General features: G+C 50.1%; 1 protein-coding gene across 1 annotated transcript; it reads right to left on the bottom strand.

Annotated features, from left to right (window-relative positions):
• Window positions 1-16,179: 16,179 nt before the first annotated feature.
• NFKBIA (NFKB inhibitor alpha) lies at window positions 16,180-19,409 on the bottom strand. The gene is made up of 6 exons (XM_037056456.1): window positions 19,058-19,409; window positions 18,379-18,487; window positions 17,846-18,056; window positions 17,479-17,567; window positions 17,087-17,347; window positions 16,180-16,741 (listed from the first exon to the last, which is right to left on the bottom strand). Exons 1-6 carry the CDS (start codon window positions 19,282-19,284, stop codon window positions 16,694-16,696), a joined length of 945 nt encoding a protein of 314 aa, XP_036912351.1. The 5' UTR covers window positions 19,285-19,409; the 3' UTR covers window positions 16,180-16,693.
• Between the last annotated feature and the right edge of the window lie 1,485 nt (window positions 19,410-20,894).

Below are 20,894 nucleotides of genomic sequence, written 5' to 3'. Positions count from 1 at the left end.
CCCACAGGAGCAACGGTCTCCTCCCCCGAAGTCCTGTTTCTCAGGATCTTCCAAGGTCGATTTTAAACGTTAACTTTAATTTACCACTTTCAATCCACACTCTTCATGGAATGTTTGGTGCTGCTTTTTCCTGCACCACGCACAGATTCCGAAGCAATTTTCCACCTCCTACTTCATGCCCATCCTCAGGAGTGTGTGTTGAATTTGGACGTGCAGTCACTCTGGGGCAGAGGCCACAGGTACCCAAGGACTGGGACTGCAGGAGGTCTGAGTGCTGATGCCTGCGCCCTCCCAGCTGGGCCTTGGCCGGCCTTCCGTGGCCCTGCGAGTGCGGTGGGCGGGGCGGGGCTTGGTGCCAGGTTAACAGGGGCCAGCTGGGATCAGTTTCTGAAGCAGGGCAGATGAAAAGACTTCCTATTTTCCTCTCACTTCTCCACGACTACTATTAATTGTTGTATTACTGGGAGTTTACTATGGGTCAGGCATTTGGGTTGCTTCTTGCAACCCTATATAGGTGGGAGCTACCCAAACCCACCATTTAAAGCTGCAACAACTGGTGTGGCTCAGTGGACTGAGCATTGGCTTGTGAACCAAAAGGTTGCTGGTTCCATCCCTCATCAGGGCAAGAGCCTGGGTTGCAGGCCAGGGCCTCAGTTGGGGGGGTGTGAGAAGCGACCAGTCAATGTCTCACATGTAATGTTTCTCTCCCTCTCCTTCTCCCTCCCTTTCCCTCTTTCTAAAAATGTAAATACATTAAAAAAATTAAAATGAGAAAATTGACGAGGCACAAAAAGAAAGGATGAGTGATGTCCCCAAGGTCTCTGCTGCTGCCTCCCTCCTAAGTGATTCCATGGTGGCCTCCCTGCCCTTGGTGGGTCATTCAGGGGTCCTCTGAGCAGAGTCACAAAGGCTGCCCAGGTAAGCTGTGTTCCAAGATTAAGAAGTTTTTTCTTGGTTTTGTCACCACGAGAACTCCAATAGTTCCATGGCCCCTGAGCTGTGATAAATCCTTGCCCAACCTAGACCTTTGGGTGTGCAGTGGGCCTCTGAGGCGGAAAACGGGAGTTAAGAGGACCCTGTGAGAAAGGCACGCAGCTTGACCCCGGTCCCACTCCCTGGCACTGACTACTCACCAGAATCTTTGGTTATTCAAACAGACTGAAACAACAAGGCTGGAAACCCAGCCAAGAGGCAGGGCTAGGAAGCCAGAAAAAAATAGAAAAGGTGCCTTCCCTTATCAAGATCACAGGGGCTTGGTTCACCGAGCAGCTGGGACACAAAGTTCCAACTAAAATTCAAAGTAGCCATTGAAGGAAATAACTCAGGAGGAACATCTACTGCGTAGCCAGTCCACTCCTCCCCCAGGGCAGGGGCCAGGAACATCTTGCCTGCGTCTGTGGTGGAGCCCAGAGCCAACAGAACGGGCCTGCTCAGCTTGGAACCTCCCGAACCTGGAGCTGGCCTAGCTGTCAGCACCAATGTCTCTACCTACCTTCGGTGACATTTACTGGGCTACCCATTGTACTAATTTCTTAATCAAAGAAAAGTGAAATAAAAATGTCTTGGGAAATTTAGGAATCACATTGCAGGAATACCTCAGAAAGGTGACTCAGTACNTGGAGCCCAGAGCCAACAGAACGGGCCTGCTCAGCTTGGAACCTGGAGCTGGCCTAGCTGTCAGCACCAATGTCTCTACCTACCTTCGGTGACATTTACTGGGCTACCCATTGTACTAATTTCTTAATCAAAGAAAAGTGAAATAAAAATGTCTTGGGAAATTTAGGAATCACATTGCAGGAATACCTCAGAAAGGTGACTCAGTACTTCTTCATTTCACAAAGGGAACCAGAAATTTCTCAAACACAATGGTGTTTCCTTTAAAGAAATGGATCAAACCAGGAGACCGATGCTAACTTTTTGCTGAAGTCACCAGGGTCAGTTCCAAGACTCGTTACTAGCAGGTCTAATGCTCTCACCTTTTCAAAAATGGTTGCGTCCAGAACGGCTGAATGGCCCACTGCCCTTTGGCTGGCTGGGCCTGCAGCCGGGTGTTCTTCTGGGACTCCAGGAAGTGAACTATTAATCCATCTCTGATGAGAAGCAACAGTGTCACAGAAAATTTGCCTGTGAATAGGACACGAAATCACAGTCCAAAGCAGGTGTCCAAAAAGAGCTCATAGCACAATCACTGGTTTTTCAGGTTTTCTATTAACATCCATTTCCTTTTATAGATGTATTTTATACAACGTATATGGATGTCGACGATAATTAGTCAAGACATTGGAAAGATGAAAATAGAATTTTATGTTTTTGTGGTAGCTTGTTTTGCAGTTACTTAAGTTGTACATATTTTTTAAAAGATTCTATTTATTTATTTTCAGAGAGGGGAAGGTTTCTCTGTCTCTTTGGAAAGAGACAGAGAGAAACATCAATTGGCTGTCTCTCTCACTTGTGTCCCAACCAGGAACCTGGCCCGCAGCCTAGGCAGGTGCCCTGATGGGAATCGAATTTCACTTCGCAGGACAATGCTCAGCCAACTTAGCCATGCCAGTGAGGGCAAGTTGTATATTTTTAAAAAGTACTTTTGCAGATGTCATACCTTCCTTACGAATGCTACAATATTCCTAATTCTGCACAGGCCTCGCATATGGTATATTTCAGCCACCAAGAGTGCAGTCAACTATAGAACATCCCAGCTGTATGTGTCCTATCACATCACCCTCTTGCTGATGGCAACCACGGTGTGGTTTGAGTCTGGACCTGACTGGAAGAACAGAGAGTTCAAGGCTTATCAGTGAGTCCCCAAAGAGTCCCTGAGCCTGGGGACTGGGTGCAGCACTGTCGCAATCACAAGAACTCAGGACTGGGTTGGGGGCGGGGTTTCGGAGGCTGGGTCACTTTGTGCTTGCATGTAGACACACACACACATGCACATGCACATACATACTCGTTTTGTTTGATAGTGGAGCTCCTTCCTCTCTGAGAGCTACCTTTCTATGAAGATCTGTGTTTTTCACTCCTGAACAACTGCAGCAGCTTCCTGGCTGAGCTCCCTCGCAGCTTGCTCTGCGTCCTAAGCTCTGCTCATTGTCACTGCTGCCCTTTATCCTGTGACTTTTCTGCTCGAGAACCTGGCGTGCTTTTCTGCTGCCCGTAGGTTGAGTCAGATGTCTGCAGCCTTCTCTACTGTGGTCCCGCCCCTGCATCAGACTGTGGGAGCCCTATGTTCTCATGGGGGGTCCAGGTAGACATTCACCTTGACACTTCCCTTGATGGAAAGATCTTGTCCCTTCTTGTCTGTCCAAACCCCGGCAAGAATCTGGGGCTGGGAGGTGACTCTCTGGATCTGATTTAGTGCTCCCAGGAAGTTGCCTTGGTTTGGGGTGGTCATCGACTCTCCCTGGGGGCTGCCTCTGCTATCCATAGAAGGCCTGGGTTGGCTCAGGTGGTGGTTGGTGTTTCCTCACAGCTGCTATACAAAGCCCCCTCCCACCTTTGTTTCCCTTTTGTCTTTGTGAGGCCCAGCCCTGGCAGGGGGCATGGAGGTTCCACCCAAAGGCTCCTCCTTCCTCTGCCTCCTTCCTTAGTCATTACAATCCTGTGCGCCAGATGGGCACAGTTGGGCTTGCACTGTTGGACCTGAGGAAAAAGGAGACAGACATCCATCCCAGGTCCCCAAAGGCACAAAGCTCACCATCAGCTCCAGTCACATGGACCAAGGCCAGTCCAGCATTTAAAGACAGGATGGGTGATGCTGTAGTCCATGGGGCCTCTCCCGTGCTGTTCCATCTGGCTTTCTATGTTATCGGTACCTGGGTCGTCTCCCTAAAACCAAGCTGTCTGCCAACACAGACCTCCTGTGAGGTGGGCACCCCTGCCTGGGCTGGCTGCTCCGCTCACAGTGGCCCTCCTTCTGCTCGTTGTCTCTGATCCACCTAGATCCACCCAGTGATTCAGTGCTGGCTCTCAGGGCTTAGCTGTACACGTGCCCCACTTCTCCAGAAGTAGTTAGCCTGATCCGAATCCTCTCCCTGGGAGCGTGTGAGTGTGTGCAAATGTGTGTGAGTGTGAATGTATAGGGTGAATGTGGAGTATGTGTTGAAGTGTGTATGTGTGTGGGTGTGTGTGTGTGAGAGGAAGAGCAAGGTTGACAGAGGAGTCGGCCCGCCTCCGTTCTGTGCCCGCCCCCTGTGAATGTGGCAGCCACAGCCAGGTTCTCTTGCCATGTGATGGGACACCCAGAGAGGAAATGGGCAAAGGTGTTCCTTAGAGAGGAGCACAGGTGGAGGCCCAGGGGACTTCTGCTGGCCTTTGGCCTCACTGCTTCACTGTCCTCAGCTTCGGTGAGCCTCTGAGCCAGCGGGCTGGCAGGCTCTGTTGCTCGTGACACGAAGCATGCCCACAGTCTCCTGGGTTATATACCTTCGTGTCCCCTAACTGGCCTCTTGCTTAGGACTGGGTTTGTGGGTCATGCTCAACTGTGGGCTAATTTGTGTTTGAGAACAAATTAAAAATGGCCATAGCTATATTTTTTCCTAGTACTTAAAGTAATAGAGAAATGCAAAAAAAAAGGAGTGAAAGAAATCTCTCTGAATTAGTGTTAATTAGTTCCTTAGGTGTGATAATGAAATTAAATTTATGCATTTAAAATATAGTCTTTGTCTTTTAGGGATGAGTACTAAGGTATTTAAGGATAAACTTATATGCTATGGTGACTGGTGTTTATTTCAAAATAAGGTGGGGGAGGAGGTGTATAGGATTGTGAATGAAACAAAATGCTGGGAGCTGAAAAGTGAAGCTGGAGATGGGGGTTCATTTTAATACTCTTTCTACACTGATGTATGTTTGAAATTCTCTATATCCAGTTACCAACCCCCCCAAAACCCACCTTTCCATCCAACCACCCAGAAATAACCACTGTTAACATCAAGGGATATTGGTCACTCAAATTTGTCATCTGAATCCACTTACGTTTGGGGGATGCCCTCACTGGAAGCAAAACTGCCAGGCACTTAGGGCATCCCCAGCCTCCTTTTTATGGGCACGTGACCTCGGCTCCAGCAATCACACCTTCCTGCCCAGACCTTGACTCAGAGGCTAATAAAGGGAGGGATGAGCGGAATCCGTACTGGCCACAGTGGAACGGCCCAGGCTGCGGTGAATAGCTCCCTGGCTCTTCTCTTCTGGCTCTCCAGCCCCCCTGGAGATTCTGAGGGCTCCCCCCAAATCCCTCTCACAAATCTCTTTTCTGCCTAAATTATCCAGAATGAATTTCTTCTGCTTATAACTAAGAATCCTGGTGGACAGAACATTTCAGTGCAGTTTTTTGTTCGTTGATAGGAGTATCGCAAGGAACCACGCTGTGAGGTGCTTTTATTCTTCCGCTTACTCCATGTGGAAGGTGGCTTCCTGGGCACGCAGGCCTCCTCCCACCTTCGTTCTGCCGCACCCGGTTCATGCTGCTCTCTCCTTCCCTTCCTTTCTCCCACGTGGGCTGGTGGAAGGAAAGGAAGGTCTCCACCATAAAAGTTCACTTTTCTCTGCGTGAGACTGGGCCAGGGGACCTGAATGCCCCAAGGGTGTACCTGGTCAGCTGCCCCTTAACAGGGGGCTCCTGGCCAGGCCCCAGGAGGCGAGACAGGTATCCATCGCACTCTATAAACAGATTGTGCTTCTGGGAGCCATGATTCCTGAGTGGCTGGTAGCTCGGCCCACTGCTGACCACAGGAGCAGCGGTCTCGCCTTCGGTGGCTTCATGGGGCCACCAGAGGTCAGGAGCGTCCAGTCTCCCACCCAGACCTGAGACCACAGCAGCTTTCAGCTTTCCGTCTGGGGTCAGGCCCCTCACTGACCGGTGGTCTCTCCCTGTCCAGCCCTGTGGTGGCTCCTGTGGGTCGGGTCTGCATGAAATGGGCTCCAATCAGGTCCCCCCACCAGGGCACCATGTTCGGTGGCTGAGATGGGCTGGCTGGGTGAGGGCGGAGCCATGGGGCAAGGAAAAGGCCAGGAAGGGCACCAGGGACAACAGGATGGCCCGGTTCGTCCTTAGAGGAGCTGGTTCCTCAGGTCCTGGGCAACCAGGAGTGACAGAGGAAGGAGGAGGACTGCTTGGAGGGGACTGCGTGCCAAAGGGAGGTTGTCAGATGCCCCTTATCGTTCCTGACATGAATGACCTAACAGCGGGAGCTGACATCTGCTGAGCCCTACTGTGTGTGTGGCTCTGTGCCAGAGCTTTGCACATGCCATGAGTGACAGTTAAGCATCATGGCAACTCTTCAGGGCAGTGGCCGCACCTGCTTCGTCGCCGAGAAACTGGGAAGCAGTGAGGTTAAGCCACTAGCCCAGGTTAGGGCCTGGAGTAGGACCCAGGTCCGTCTGAACTTCGAATGGCTGGGCAATCTCTCTACAGGCTGCTTCTGTTGTGATAACCACCAAGGCGGTGCCTGCCCATCCTTTGGAAAGTGCCTCTCGAAGCAGCGTCCCCCAGGCCCAGGCCCAGCGGTTTTGTGTGTCGTACCCATCTCTGCACCACAGTGTCGGCTGAAATGCCTAAATTGAATCACAAATCACCTTGCACGAGGCTTCCCAGGAGGCTCAGAGGAGGCGGCGTTTTCTCCTTCGCTGGTGGGCTCCTATTTTTTGGTCTCAAGAACCACCTGCCCCTCGTTTACACAGCCCTCTGAGCTGGGACCAGAAGCGTCTGGAGCCTGTGGCTGGAGGCCTCTGATCCATTCGAAGCCTGGTGTGCCAAGACTGTGTCCATGGTTTTCTGGTGTTTATGGGAAACTGTGAGTTTACAACAGTTTACAGCATGTACAGCAACTCTCAGTTATTTCTCAAACTCTCCCGTGAGGTGCCTTTCCAACTTTAGTAACAAGGAAATTTTATAAAATAGAAGTAGCAAATGGCCTCTCAGAGTAACATGGGTTTACGTGGCAGCCAGAGCTGCTTCAGGTTAACAAACTAAAGAAAAGGCAGTGTGGTTGGGGAGTTTTGAGTGTCTTCAGTGGTGAGAGGGCTCACTCGCCAGCCTGCTGAACGAGAGCTTTGGAGGCAGGATGGGCAGGTTTGAATCCCAGCATCTCAGACAAATGGGGAAACTGCTCTGAACCTCGGTGTTTTTCATCTGGAAAATGGGAATGATAATGCCCACCCCTGCAGCGATCACATGAGTAAAATGCCGGGTAGACGCTGAGAAGTGATGCCCACTATTATTCTTCACCGGCAGGTGCAGTACATGGGTACTCTACAGTGTGAATTCGTCTGTGAACTAACAGCTTTTTAATAACAGATTGCAGCTAGAGCTTGTCAATTACTGGTGAAATGACAGAACAGGCAAAACTCGTTGTTTGAATCCCTCCCTCTGTGCTCCCCGCACACAGTTCCCTCTGTAACCTCTCTGTCAGCCCCTTCCCCATGGGTTCATGTGCCGAGTTTTTAATCTTTTTAATTTATCACAATGTGCCTGTCATGAGTCCTCGTATTGCTCAGGACCTCGCTGTGGGCCTTATGACTAATCAGACTGAGGCTGAAACTGCCCCCTCCTGCCCCCTAGTTTTACTGTGTACATTAAAATGACTTTATTCTTCCATTGTTCACTACAATAACTTTACTATTCCAAGACACTCTTGCTCAGGGAAATAACGCGATTGTTCATTACAGGAATTTCCCGAGAGACCCGTCGGCTCTTTCATAGGAAACATTAACATACAGCTCATGCCTGAGCTGCTTCGAACCCCTCACCTTAAAATTCTTGCCTTGCTGTTATTTCCAAAGCCACATGTCTGTATCATGAAATTTCCCTCATCCCAGTGAAGCCCTTGCGTTGAAATACCCTTTAAACCAAATTTGGAATTCTCCCTGAGATTTGGCTTTGCCCCTCCCACCTCTGGGTGCTGGGGTCCAGGAGCAGAGGGCCCCTGTTGCTGCATTTCCAACCTGGGAAGTGCTGCCTGCACCCGACAGACCCTTCCAGATTCTCTAGCCTCAAAGAGGTAAAGCTCTCTACTTCTTTGGACTTGTAAGTTATGTGAATTTACATATCTATGGCTCAGGCCTTTTTGAACAAGAGGCTTACTCTTTGTTGTGTGGAAAAGAACTGAATTAAGTGCTAATACACATAGAAGTTTTGGGCCCCCCCCTGCTGCTCCCCCAGGCCACACACACACACACACACACACACACACACACACGGTGGGCCACACAGCAAGGTGCTGCCCTGGGAAGTTGCCCCCCAATGACGGGGGTTGGGAAGACACTCAAAGGAAAAGTTTAAAAAGCAACTTAAAATTTTTAAATTGAGTCAACACCAAAACATTTCATCTGAAAGGAGCTCATTCATTCGTCCTTAAAAGTTTGCATTTGCTTGTTTGTTTTGGGCTTCCCCAGAGATGAATATTAAAATGCTGCAAAGGTGTAGGAAGTCTGACTGAAATGTTTAATGTGATGATTTGGGGGAGACCTAGCTACAATCAGAAGCAAACGCAGACCACACAGCTGGAAACTCCAGGCAGGAAAGACACTCCTCACTTCTCCTTATTCAGTGCTGCATGAAACCCAGATGTGCAGAGGACAGGAACCGGGATTCAGGTCCTGATCTGCTGGAGCCCCACACTGCTCTTCAGTTTGCTGAGGTCTCCTAAGACCTTACATTTGACATTCTCTGCATTGCGATATAGTTGCTGTGAGACACTTTTCTATTAGCAGGACACATCAGAATATTATACCATCCTTAGTAATATGTTGCCCAATTTTGGTAAGATATCAGTAATGAGGTGTAAGAAACAGTCAGAATGTTGACCTGAAATCCTTTCAGTTGGTGGGAATTCCCGCGCATGCTTGGAAGGCACTTTATGCCACAGGTTGGAAAGGCAGACCTGAACCCTCCCCACCGAGGTGCTGCCATTCACTGTGTGGCGTGGCGGAGTCTCTTGACTTGGCTACACTCCATCTTCCTTATAACAAATATGAAAATAATGCCATGGCTGGTGTGGCTCAGTGGACTGAATGCTGGCCTAAGAACCAAAGGGTCTCTGGTTCAGTTCCAGTCAGGGCACACACCTGGGTTGCAGGCCCGGTGCCCAGGGAGCGGGGTGTGAGAGACAACCACCCACTGATGTTTCTCTCCCTCTCTTTCTCCCTGCCTTCCCCTCTCTAAAAATAAATAAATACAATCTGTAAAAAATATGAAAATAATAACAGTACCTACCTCACAGGGTGGTTTGAGGATAGCAGAAGTTAATATTTGTAAGTCACTTAGAATAGTGTCTGGCACACAGCACTAGATCCTTGTGAAGTAAATAAAAAGTAAAAGTATTCTAGTATTTTTATCCCATGATATGTATTACCATAGATCAGTTAAATAACATTTTGGATAAAATATTGTATAAAGTAAAACTTACTTTTAAAGCTTGCCTTTAAATAGCTGCATGGTTTTTATATGGCTTGCACTCAATGTGTTTTTAAAATTAGGAAATACAAAATGATAGCAACATTTAAGGGGAAGTTATTCTTTTTTTTTCTTGTTCAAGTACAGTTTTCTGCCTTTTACTCCCATCCCAGGCACCTACCCAGCCCTCCCCACCTCCCTCCCATTTCCAACCCCCCCCCCAGTTTTTGTCCATGTGTCCTTTATACTTGTTCCTGCAAACCCTTCCCCCTTGCCCCTAGAAGTCTCTCCCCTCTCCCCTCTGGACACTGTCAGCCTGTTCTCTATTTCAGTGTCTTTGGTTATATTTTGCTTGTTTGTTTTGTTGTTTAGGTTCCTGTTGAAGGTGAGAACATATGGTATTTGTCTTTTACCACCTGGCTTATTTCACCTAGCATAATGCTTAAGGGGAAGCATTCTTCACCTGAGGGTTTCTCGGATTCATTTCCGCCAGCCCGTCATTAAAGCTTCCCGCATTCCGATAAGGACACAGTGGAGACTTTGTCACAGGGAAGCAGCTGGGGGCCTTGGTCAGGGCCCTCCCACACGCTGGAGCAGCCCCATACAAAGGTACACATAACCACGTTTAAAAAATAGCTTTTCATCGTAACTAGCAAATTACCCTTTAAAGGCGTTTCCTTCATGATTTCTGGTCCTTTCATGGGCCCCAGATGACGATGTCTTTAGCCTTGTGTTGTGTGGGATGCTTCCCTTATTATGTTTGCCTGGTTAGATGGCAGGTTTGATGGCCTTGACCCACATTTTTTCCTTTTTATTGAATTTATTGGGTGACACTGTGTAACAAAATTATCCAGGTTTCAGGTGCACAACCCCGTAACACACCATTGTACACGGCATCGTGTGTTCACCACCCCAGGCCAAGTCTCCCTCCATCACAATTCCACCCCCCTCCTCCACCTCCCCCGACACCCTCCTCCTTGCCCCAATGTTAATGTTAGTGCTCAGCATCCCACCTTACTTTTCAAAAGACATATCGCCTGATGCTGGGTCACTCGTCCTTATGAGTGGCTGCGGAAGCGCACTTGTCCCAGTGCAGAGGCATGAGGGGGGATGGCGGGGAGTGGTGGCCCGAACTATAGCTAAATATCAACCAAATCACATTTTATTCAAAATGCTTCACACTGCCAAGTGTGGTCCTAGGACGACTAGCATAGGCCTTGTCTAGGAACTTGTTGGAAATGCAAATTAATAGGACAAAAGCCACTTTGTTGGGCCCTCTTTCCCAGAGCTGGCTGGACCCCTTAAAGCAGGACTGATCCTAATTGTTTTACGAGCCTTTATCTTCAGGACTAGAAACTTCAGGGAAGTGCCCTGTAGGCTCAGAGGCTGTGGGGAACTGATGAAACAGGACACACCAGGCCACAACGACCAGATGGGACCTTTCACCCAAAGGTAACATTGAAACACGTTGCAGCCCAGTGGAGACATCTTGCCCCATTACCCAATAAGAGCCAAACGCCCCCACCCCTCAGGGCTGCTGGTGCGCATCTCCACACCTGGCCCTTTCCCTCCCTTGGCAAAGTAAAAATAAAACCTTTACTCTCTATGCTTTTTCTTTTTGTGAGTTCTTTCACAGCCGGGTCACTGACCACCCTAACACAGATGTCAGGCCACCCCCTGACCAGCCGAATTGGAGCCTGTGTGTCAACAAAATCTCCAGGCCATTTGAGTGCGCCCTGAGTTCGAGGAGCCCTGGACTAAGGCAAATACGTTATTTATCATGAATTCAAAGACCTGGAGCAAATCGCTTTCAGGCTCATCTCTGCAACCTAGGACCACGCACGGGTACAAAAATGAACAGGTACCTGCTGTGGAGGGTCAGTTTAATCCCTGCCCAGGACTCAGCGTTGGTTCTGAGCAAAGCTTAGTTTCCAGCCACATGTCAAAAGGGTGCCACTGGCCACTGGGGACGTGGGACTGATACAGGGGGCAGGTAGACAGGCGTGAGCAGAGTGGGAATGATAGGCTAGGTTCAGACGGTTGCCAGGGCAGAATGCCCCAGGGGGCCTAGCAATAGGCGAAACTGGAGGGCAAATATTGTAGGGAGGGACCTCACCCCCAGGGTGACCTTTCTTCCCCTAACCTATCACTGGTCATGGGGTTTAGATCCCCTAACCTCTCATAGCTGATCGTGTGGTCAAGACCCTCCCCTTGAAACTGGAAAAGACTGTCACTACCAGACCCAATGAGCAGAGACAGGCATCAAATCTTTATGGGCACTTTATTCAGATGGTTGGTGATCTGAGAAGACGGCAGGTTATGTATCCTAACAGATGGTCTTAAATTCCATTTTAAACCAACCCTTTTTATAAGGAGAAGAAAGGTGTAGGTAAGGCATTTGGAATTCAGGGAAAAGTTAATCAGATAAAATCTGTAGCATTCTTTCATCTGGGCAGTGGTCTTTGCCTTCATCCCGGGTGGTGGGGGTCTCACCCTGGGGCACAATGGCTCAGGTACCATCTTGATGGCTTGCAGTCCTCCTGACGCACAAAGGTGGGACGGCTTACGGTCTCCTGGAGTCAGGGTGGGTCGTACCTTCAGTTCCTGAAACAATAGCTTTTACATGCATTGATTACTAAGCTTATTAGCTGTTACCGAAACTAAAACTTTTCTGACATTTGAGTCCCCCATCACCCTGACCTTTCCTCCCCGGCACGCAATCAGTCAAGTANGAATTCAGGGAAAAGTTAATCAGATAAAATCTGTAGCATTCTTTTATCTGGGCAGTGGTCTTTGCCTGCATCCGGGGTGGTGGGGGTCTCACCCTGGGGCACAATGGCTCAGGTACCATCTTGATGGCTTGCAGTCCTCCTGACGCACAAAGGTGGGACTGCTTACGGTCTCCTGGAGTCAGGGTGGGTCGTACCTTCAGTTCCTGAAACAATAGCTTTTACATGCATTGATTACTAAGCTTATTAGCTGTTACCGAAACTAAAACTTTTCTGACATTTGAGTCCCCCATCACCCTGACCTTTCCTCCCCGGCACGCAATCAGTCAAGTAGTAGACCCCCTCAGACGAGGAACAAGGAGGCTGGAGAACAGTCTCATCCCCTCATACGAGCCCTTGCATGACCACCCCCTCAAACATTAAGTCCTAGAGATGTCATCTAGGCCTCAGCTGTGTTTCAGCTCCAGGCCCAGACAAGCAGCAAGGCCAGGCAGGCAGGGAGATGTCCTGGCTGATGTCAGGACCTGCTTCAAAGGACTAATGGCCCCTGGTACTGACTAGTCAGTAAAGACCAAGACCATGAAAGGACACACCTGGCAGCAGGTGACTATTCCACCGATATTTTCCCCTGAGACCTGCAGACGGAACCCCTTCTTTCACCTGCGTAACTTGTTTCCTGAGTCCACACTGTCCAGTCGGCTCCTTTCTTCTGCCTCCGTGACTTCCTAAATAAACTTTTGCATATATTTGAGTCTTGGCTCTGAATTCTTTCTTAGCCAGAACTCATGGACTGAGGGCCAACATCTGGTGCCATTTGCCCATTAACAGGAATAGATAGTTCTGGCCCGGGAGGGCAGATAGCTAATGGGGTGTGATCTCCTTGGCCCTGTTCCCTAACCCGCTCGCATTTGACCATCCTGTCTTATAGATGCTTGTTTGTCTCACTGTCCGCCTCAAGCAAGGAGTTTTTTGAGGCAGAGGCCGGTCCCCTTCGAGTCTCCAGTCCCTGCACAGCGTCTGGAGCATGATCGTGTTTTATAACGCAAATGAATGAAAGAGACAGAGTCCGCTTCTCTGGGAGGGAAACACATGCAGGATATCCAGTTTCAGTTCCTGTAATCATCTCTTAAAATGGGGAAACGGCCTGGGATGTTCTTGTGGAAGTACCTGGGGTCAGAGAATGCTCCTTGGGCAGGTTTCTGACTGGAGGGAGCTCCACTCTGACCTTTCTCGCCAAATGAACTCAACTCCACCTCGGGCAAGCTGATGAGAATCGGCAGGAAAGGGGGCCGAGGAAGAACCTGTCTCACTGACTCAGTGCTAACCGTCACCACTTAGTCACTTCCAACAGCAAGTGTCAGTGCGAACACCCCAGAGCATCCAGCAGCCTACCTCCAGGCCCCGATGGAGGTCTTCGAACGGCTCAGACTGGAGTGCGTCCCCTCTCGAAGAAACATGCCTCCTTCAGGAAGTAACTTGGTTTACGTGACCTGTAAAGGAAACGCATCTCGAGGATGAGGCAGGCAGAAGGAATCAAGGAACTAAATTCAAGGAAGTTGCTGACTTTTTATTTCCCCCTCGGGTCACTTCCCTTTTTCCCAAGGCCCCCTTATTTCTACCTGTTCTAATAGGACTTGTAGCTTCTTGGAGGAAACCAAGGTGCATAGATAAATCTCAGTCTGCTGAACTATTTTCTTTCAAAGCTTTTGTCCTTGTTTACTTTGAAATTTGAGAAAAACTGGCCTTGGCTGGTGTGCCTCTGTGGACTGAGCACCGGACTGTGAACCAAAGGGTCAAGGGTTCGATTCCCAGTCAGGGCACATACCTAGGTTGCGGGCCAAGTCCCCAAATGGGGTGTGCAGGAAGCAACCATACACTGATGTTTCTGTCCCTCTCTTTCTCCTTCCCTTCTCCTCTCTGTAAAAATAAATAAATAAAATCTTAAAAAATTAGAAGTTCGAGGAGAACTTTCTACTGATTAGACTGTTTCAGGTGTAAAATCTTTCTTTAGGAAACTCCAGGCCCCAGCCACCCAGCCAACAGCATGGAGAAAAGAAACTGACTTTAAACATTAAAAGGAAAGAAGGAATGGAGAATCAAGCAGAACAGAAGAGTAAGAAACTGGGCCTGACTTGAGTCCTTACTAGGCCCAGGTACCTCGAGATTTATTCAGATGATGGAATCCACTTTGAGGATTGGGGGCCCGAAAGGCAGAAAAGCTGAAGCCTGGAAAGGTGGGAGGCTGGGCCTAGAAGGTTCAGAAGAGGTCCCTTTCTGTCATGACTACGGAAGGTGATGCCACTATATGCAAGTTGATCACCAAGGATGTTGAGGAAGAATGAATGGGTCACATCCTTTGTCCTGCTTCTCCAGCCTGTGAGCACAGACTGGGAGTGAGTGTGATGGGTAAACTCAGCACATATTCAACTGTTACAGTGGAACAAAAGAAGTCCATCTCACTGAGACACGCTAAGGGCATCATTCCAAAACTGGGAGCCAAGTCTGCAGCCTTTGTTCTTTTGGATATGAGGTGGATATCTCTCCTCCCACCCCTCTGGCCACCTCTACTCATCAGCTGAACTTGACTGACATTCATGCGTTATATTGTATTGTATAACACCTGTGTTCGGGTGCTCTGGGGTGGACAAGGAATTTCAGTGCTGGGCTTGGAGCACTTTCAAAGAAGTAAAGACTGGTAGAGGGGCCACCACCGTGCTCAGCTCCAGATGACTGAGGCCGCCCTGACCAGTCCGTCCTGGCTACGATAATACTCTCTATATGCAAGACCCACCAAGTACTGGCTCATTTTTGGTCTGAGAGGAAGGTGATCATTTGTGGATCAGGAAAGGGGTAATGTGATGGTAATGATTTCTTAGGTGTAAGCTAAAGTAAATGAATTGTATCTGTACACCGTTCTGCATTTTATAGTATGCCATAAACTTTCCTTTTCTTTCTACCTGGGCAAGAGATGCATTTTAGGGATAAAAACATTGAGATTCAGAGCATCTTAACCCAAATCGCACAAGTTATAGATTTCTTGGAAAATGTTCTGCTTCTGCGGAACCCTTCAGTAGAATTAGTAGACTGATTGGGCTGATTGGATTTTTTAAGACTATTGTCACTTTTCCACTATGGCTGGTAGCAAAATTGGTTTAGAGGTGGAATGTATTTAAAACAGTGATTCCCAATATTTTTGGCACCAGGGACTTGTTTTATGGAAGACAATTTTTCCACGGATGGGGGAAGGGGGCAGGGGGTGGTCTCAGGATGATTCAAGCTCACCTGCCGTGTGGCCGGTTCCTAACAGGCCCTGAAGGGTACCAGTCCGTGCCTGGAGGTTTGGGGACCTCCAGATGTAAAAGACGTTAACCACCTGTGTCCTCTGCAAGATGACCTTGAACAGGACAGGGTAGGGCATTCTCTCTGGACTTGTTTCTTCCCGTGTGAAACACAGGATGTTGTGCAATAGCTTGTATTTTTCTGCAGCACTATGTGCCTGGCACTCTATGCTTTTTACGTAGATTGTCTTGTGTAACCTTCACAACAGCCCAGTTTTCAAATGGGGAAACCAAGGGTAAGAGGTGGGCACCCGCTGGCAAATGTCAGTGCGGTCCCATTTCTGAGCCCATGTCCTTAGGAACTTCCAGTATTAGGGATGAGGTCTTTTCCAGCTCTAGAAAATATGAGTTCAGCATAATCCTCTTGGCTGAAATAATCTCCTAAAGTGGAAGTAAGGGTCCTGGAATAACTTACACCAAGAGGATGAACGCAAATGACAAAGGAGAGCCTTCCAGGTGTAGGCCAAGCGTCTGGCTCTCCCCACCCCCAGCCTGTTTCCTATCATCTTGCAATCTGGCAACAACCTCCCCTCCCACACACAGTGGGCCCTGCCGCCTGCAAAACTGTGTACTGACAATGTGAGAAGCTGCCTTCTGAAAGGGTTTCAGGGCTGGCTGTGGCGATGCTCCCCCTCAACTCTCCACCTCTACCTGAGGGCCGATCGACCGAGTGACTCTCAGCAGAGTCCCACCGCGGCCTGAAGAAAATGATCAGGATAATTCCGTTCGTAAAAATCTGTTTAATAAATATACATCTTAGAAGTAGCAAAATAATTACCAACAAAATACACTATGTACACCATTTACAGGAGGGTCACCCAAACCTTGACAGGCAGCGACTGTTAACCCCACACCACTGAAAGGTTCAACAACATGCCTCATTGTCACACAGGACACAACTGGGCTCAGCCGCTGAATATACGGAGGTTCAGTCAGAAAGCACAATAAATAAATCCAGTCCTTTCTTCAGTCTGGATAACCTTCTCAAGAAACCCCGTGATGGTGAGGTTTCAAAGAGATTTTCTTTGAATTCCAATGATCTTTCTTGTCTCCTTCCAAAGTTCTTAAAGAGAATAAAGGCTGATCCACGCCAGTAAAATGTTTCGCGCCAGACACTATGCAGTGTGGTTATAAGAACACCGTTTTGATTTTTTTCTTTTTTCTTTTTTTTTAGAAAAATAAAACTCTCTTTTTGTACAAATACACAAGTCCATGTCCTTTTAGACACTTTGCGAAGCTCATAACGTCAGGCGCTGGCCTCCGATAACGCAGTCATCATAGGGCAGCTGAAATCAAAAGGGAAAAAAGGCATGTTAAACTTCGGAGCTTTGCCAGGGGTGCTGGGATAATGGTGAGGCCGCTACTGGAAACAAGTCAAGTATTTGTGGACTTCATTCTCTATACTCCAAACATAAATTAACTTCATGAGCTGGGGGAGTTTTGCTTTAACACTCCTCTCCTTAAAAGCCAAAGGGAAAAGACACACTCTTGTGATACTGGTTACACACAGTCAAGTTGGGGAACTTCACTAGGTGAGACCTTTGGCTGCAGAGTACGGCTCTAGGGGTCTGGGAGGGGATAGGGAGAACGGCCATTCTCATTGGTTTCTGCAGAGCAAAACTGAGGCTTACCTCATCCTCTGTGAACTCGGACTCCGTATCATAGCTCTCCTCATCCTCACTCTCTGGCAGCATCTGAAGGTTTTCTAGGGTCAGCTGGCCCAGTTGCTGCTGTATCCGGGTGCTTGGGCGGCCCCAGGTAAGCTGGTATGGGGAGTAGCCCTGGTAGGTGACTCTGTTGACGTCAGCCCCGCACTTCAGCAGGAGAGACACCAGGTCAGGATTCTGCAGGTCCACCGCAAGATGAAGGGCAGTTCGACCATTACAGGGCTCCTGAAACCAAAAGGAATTTGAGATGTTTGCGGTTGAGTCTGGAATTTCGGCTTGCAACAAAAGCACATGAAATCTTGGAGAGGGGGGCCCTAGAGCCCAATGCATTGCATTTGGAGGCAGGAAGCACTCACCTGAGCATTGACATCAGCACCCAAGGACACCAGAAGCTCCACGATGCCCAGGTAGCCATGGATAGAGGCTAAGTGCAGACACGTGTGGCCTAGAAGAACAAAAGGAAGAAAGTATAAGCACTTGTTTCAACCCTCAGATCTCAAGCAGGATCTTTTGCCTGTTCTTTTAAGGAACAAATTCTACTGAAGAATCTGGTTTCTGAATAAACCTTATAAATGCATCAAATAGGCCTTTTGTATAAATTATTTTCTTAGCCTTTTACATGTTGAGAGTTTAAGCCCTTGCCAGGAATCCTTAAGTTGGCCCACCTCCCCCTTCTCCATGTCAGCTGCCCTCTGATGGGCAGGGCAGGGCAGGCGGACGTACCATTGTAGTTGGTGGCCTGCAGGATGGAGTGGAGGTGCTGGGTCCCACAGCTCTGAGTCAGGACTCCCACACTGGCCAGGCAGCCCTGCTCACAGGCAAGGTGTAGGGGGGTATTTCCTCGAAAGTCACGGAGCTCAGGATCACAGCCAGCTCCCAGAAGTGCCTCAGCAATTTCTGGCTGGTTGGTGATCACAGCCAAGTGGAGTGGAGTCTACAAACAGAAGGAGGAACAGAGAGACGATAAGTCATGGACCAAACCCACTGTCTAAGTTTCCTGGAGACCCAGAGATTCCCTAGGTTGTGGGTGCTGCTCCTCCCAGACAGGTGCAAGGGGAGAGGCAAATAGGAGAGGTCCCAGGTGGCCTTCATAAAGGTCCCACCAAATTAATGGAATTTTCTCTACTTTCTAGAATGTTGGCTGATTTGAATGTAAAAGGTCAGGTCGAATGAAGACCACTGACCATTTTATAGGGGATTTGGAGCCACTGCTAGATCACAGGGTCTGAGAGGCAGGGGCTGGGCCAGAGGCGCACCTGCTGCAGGTTGTTCTGGAAGTTAAGAAACGCCAGGTCTCCCTTCACTTGGCGGACCACTTCCATTGTCAGTGCCTTCTCTTCATGGATGATGGCCAAGTGCAAGAACCTGAGGGGAAGAGAGGGAAAAACCCCCAGGGTGAGTACAATGCGTGGGGCCCAGGGAGGTGCGGGCTGCGGGGGATTGCGCAAGGCCGGGGTTTCTGGAGGCCGAGGCCGCGGTGTTTTCCGCGAGGTTATTATGAGCTGAGTGTTCCTGGCAGGCGCCCAGGGACTTTCCGGGCTCACCCCCCCACCCGCCCCGAGGGCGCCGACCAGACCGCCCCGCCCTCTCGCCCGGCCGGAACGCCCTGTACTTCCCCTCCCGGCCGCACGGCGCCCGCCAGCGGGGCAGAAACTCCCGCCTCCCTTTGCAAGCGGGGACTTCGCGTCCCCGCTGCTGCCCCGCCCCCGGCCGCGGGGACCCGGACGGGGGGGTGGGGGGGTTGTGCAAGGTTGCAAGGCCGAGCTGTGGAACCGCGGGCCCGGGGAACTAACCCTGACCCCCTAGCCCCATGCAGCTGCACGGTCTCGGGGTCGGTGCAAAACGCCGGGTCCACAGCCACATCGCGGGCCCCCGACGCGCGCGGCAGGCCCTGAGCCCCCATCCAGCCCTGCCACCTCGGCCCGCAGCACTTACGAGTCTCCGTCCTCGGTGAGCTGCTGCTTCCAGGGCTCTGGGCTACACAGCACCTCCGGCGGCTGGAGGTTGATCTCTCGCAGCTCCTTCACCATCTGCTCGTAGTCCTCGTCCTTCATGGAGTCCAGGCCGCTGTCGTGGCGGTCGTCCAGCAGCCGCTCCTTCTTGAGCGCGTCCCGGGGGCCCTCCATGGCCCAGTCCTGGGCGTGCTCGGCAGGGTGAAACATGGCCTTGGGGACTGTTCGGGCGCTGCTCCGTAGGTGCGCTCGGCTGCGGGCTCCTGGATAGCTCCCTCGCAGTGTCGCGGGCAGGCGGGACGGCTGGCTGGGACAGTTGTGGGCTCGGCAGCGCCGCCGCGGCGCCCTATAAACGCTGGCAGGGGATTTCTCAGGGGCGGGGTCAGGCGCGGGGAATTTCCAAGCCAGTCAGACCAGAAAAGAGAACTGGCCTCGTCCTTAAGCTAGGGGAAAAGCAATTTAAACCCTGAGCTGGGGTTCATCAGAGAAACTCCCTGTGATGAGCCACTGGGGTCATGTACAGGGAACTTTTTGATGAAAGCTGAGTGGCTGGAAAGTCCTCCTGACAAGGCCCCCTCCCCCGGTACTTCCCTGCAACCTGCTCTCAGTAATCTTGTCCCTCTGCAATAAACCTTTCCCTGCCCGGGGTTTCCCACGGTGGATTGCCTTGGGGTCGTCGGCTGCTGAGATCCCAAGGACACAGACTTGCTGGGTGGTTCCGCGTTGGGGTTTGCCAACCTGTCAGTCTTTTCCGTTTTTTGATCTTTTGAAAAAGCGAGTGGAAGTGATGGCCGGGTGTAGGGATTTGTTTCCCCAAACTTCCCTGAGCAGGGGAGGGCGCCCTGGCGGAGAGAAGGGCTGCTTCTGCGTTCCTGCCCATTGCAGGTTCTCCTGCCCGTTGCAGGTTCTTGCAGCGCAGGGACAAGGAGCACTCACCCAGCCCCTTCCTCAGTTAGAAGTTGTGAACGTTTTGGCGTTAAAAATATAAATGCTTGGAGAATCCTCAAACCATTTTTTAGGGATTAACAACTCTGTTCATGGCGCAGGCCGGGGGTTTGAGGCGGGGTGGGGGGTGGGGCGGGGGGGGGGCAGGGGCAAGCCCTCAGCCCTTACGCAGGTGGAGGGGATGAATTCAGAATGTCAGCATCATTTTTTTCAAGTAGGGCAAGGTGTTACATTTTTGTAGTAGAGGTTATAGATACCTTGCAATAACAAAATAATTGTTGAGGTTGTCTTCCCTGATTGATTTGCACTGTGCTGCTGCAGAGAACGGACCCTGAGCCTTCTCCCTGGTGCCCAGCAGGGTGACTTTCCAGAAGCATTTGGAGGAGGCAGAAGAATGGGTTGAGTAGTGCCTTTCCTAAGATTGGGCCTTGAGGATGGCTAAGAATGTAGCTGCTAGGCATTCGGCGGGAGGCTAAAGGCAGCCCTAACACTGCCCCTTCCTGTGGGCCCTGGCTCCTTACTGTGGTGTCTCGGGGTGGGCAGCAGTTGGACATAGCCATGCCATGGGGGTAGCACCACAGGCCCACCATCCTCTGGCTTCACCTGCAGAAATAGAACTTATGCCCCTGTTTGCACCTCCACCTCCTAGCCAACAAGCCACAAATTGCATCCATTTACTTCTAGAATTGGTCCAGGCAAAACAAAGCAACTTCTGTCAGAGTTCTTCAGCATTAGCCCCAGGAGGCCTTTAGAGTTTTGTAGAGCTTTCTGGCAATGGTTGCAGTCATCTTTAACTTGACTGGTCATGCACTAACTAACACGTCTCTTCTCTGAATCTCCCCCTCCCCACCTCCAATATCTGAGTGTAGAAGACT

Source organism: Sturnira hondurensis, unplaced genomic scaffold (genome assembly GCF_014824575.4).
Source record: "Sturnira hondurensis isolate 20B ecotype Veracruz unplaced genomic scaffold, ASM1482457v3 Scaffold0008948, whole genome shotgun sequence".
In the NCBI taxonomy this organism is placed as follows: Eukaryota; Metazoa; Chordata; class Mammalia; order Chiroptera; family Phyllostomidae; genus Sturnira; species Sturnira hondurensis.
This window is presented reverse-complemented; position numbering and strand designations above follow the sequence as displayed.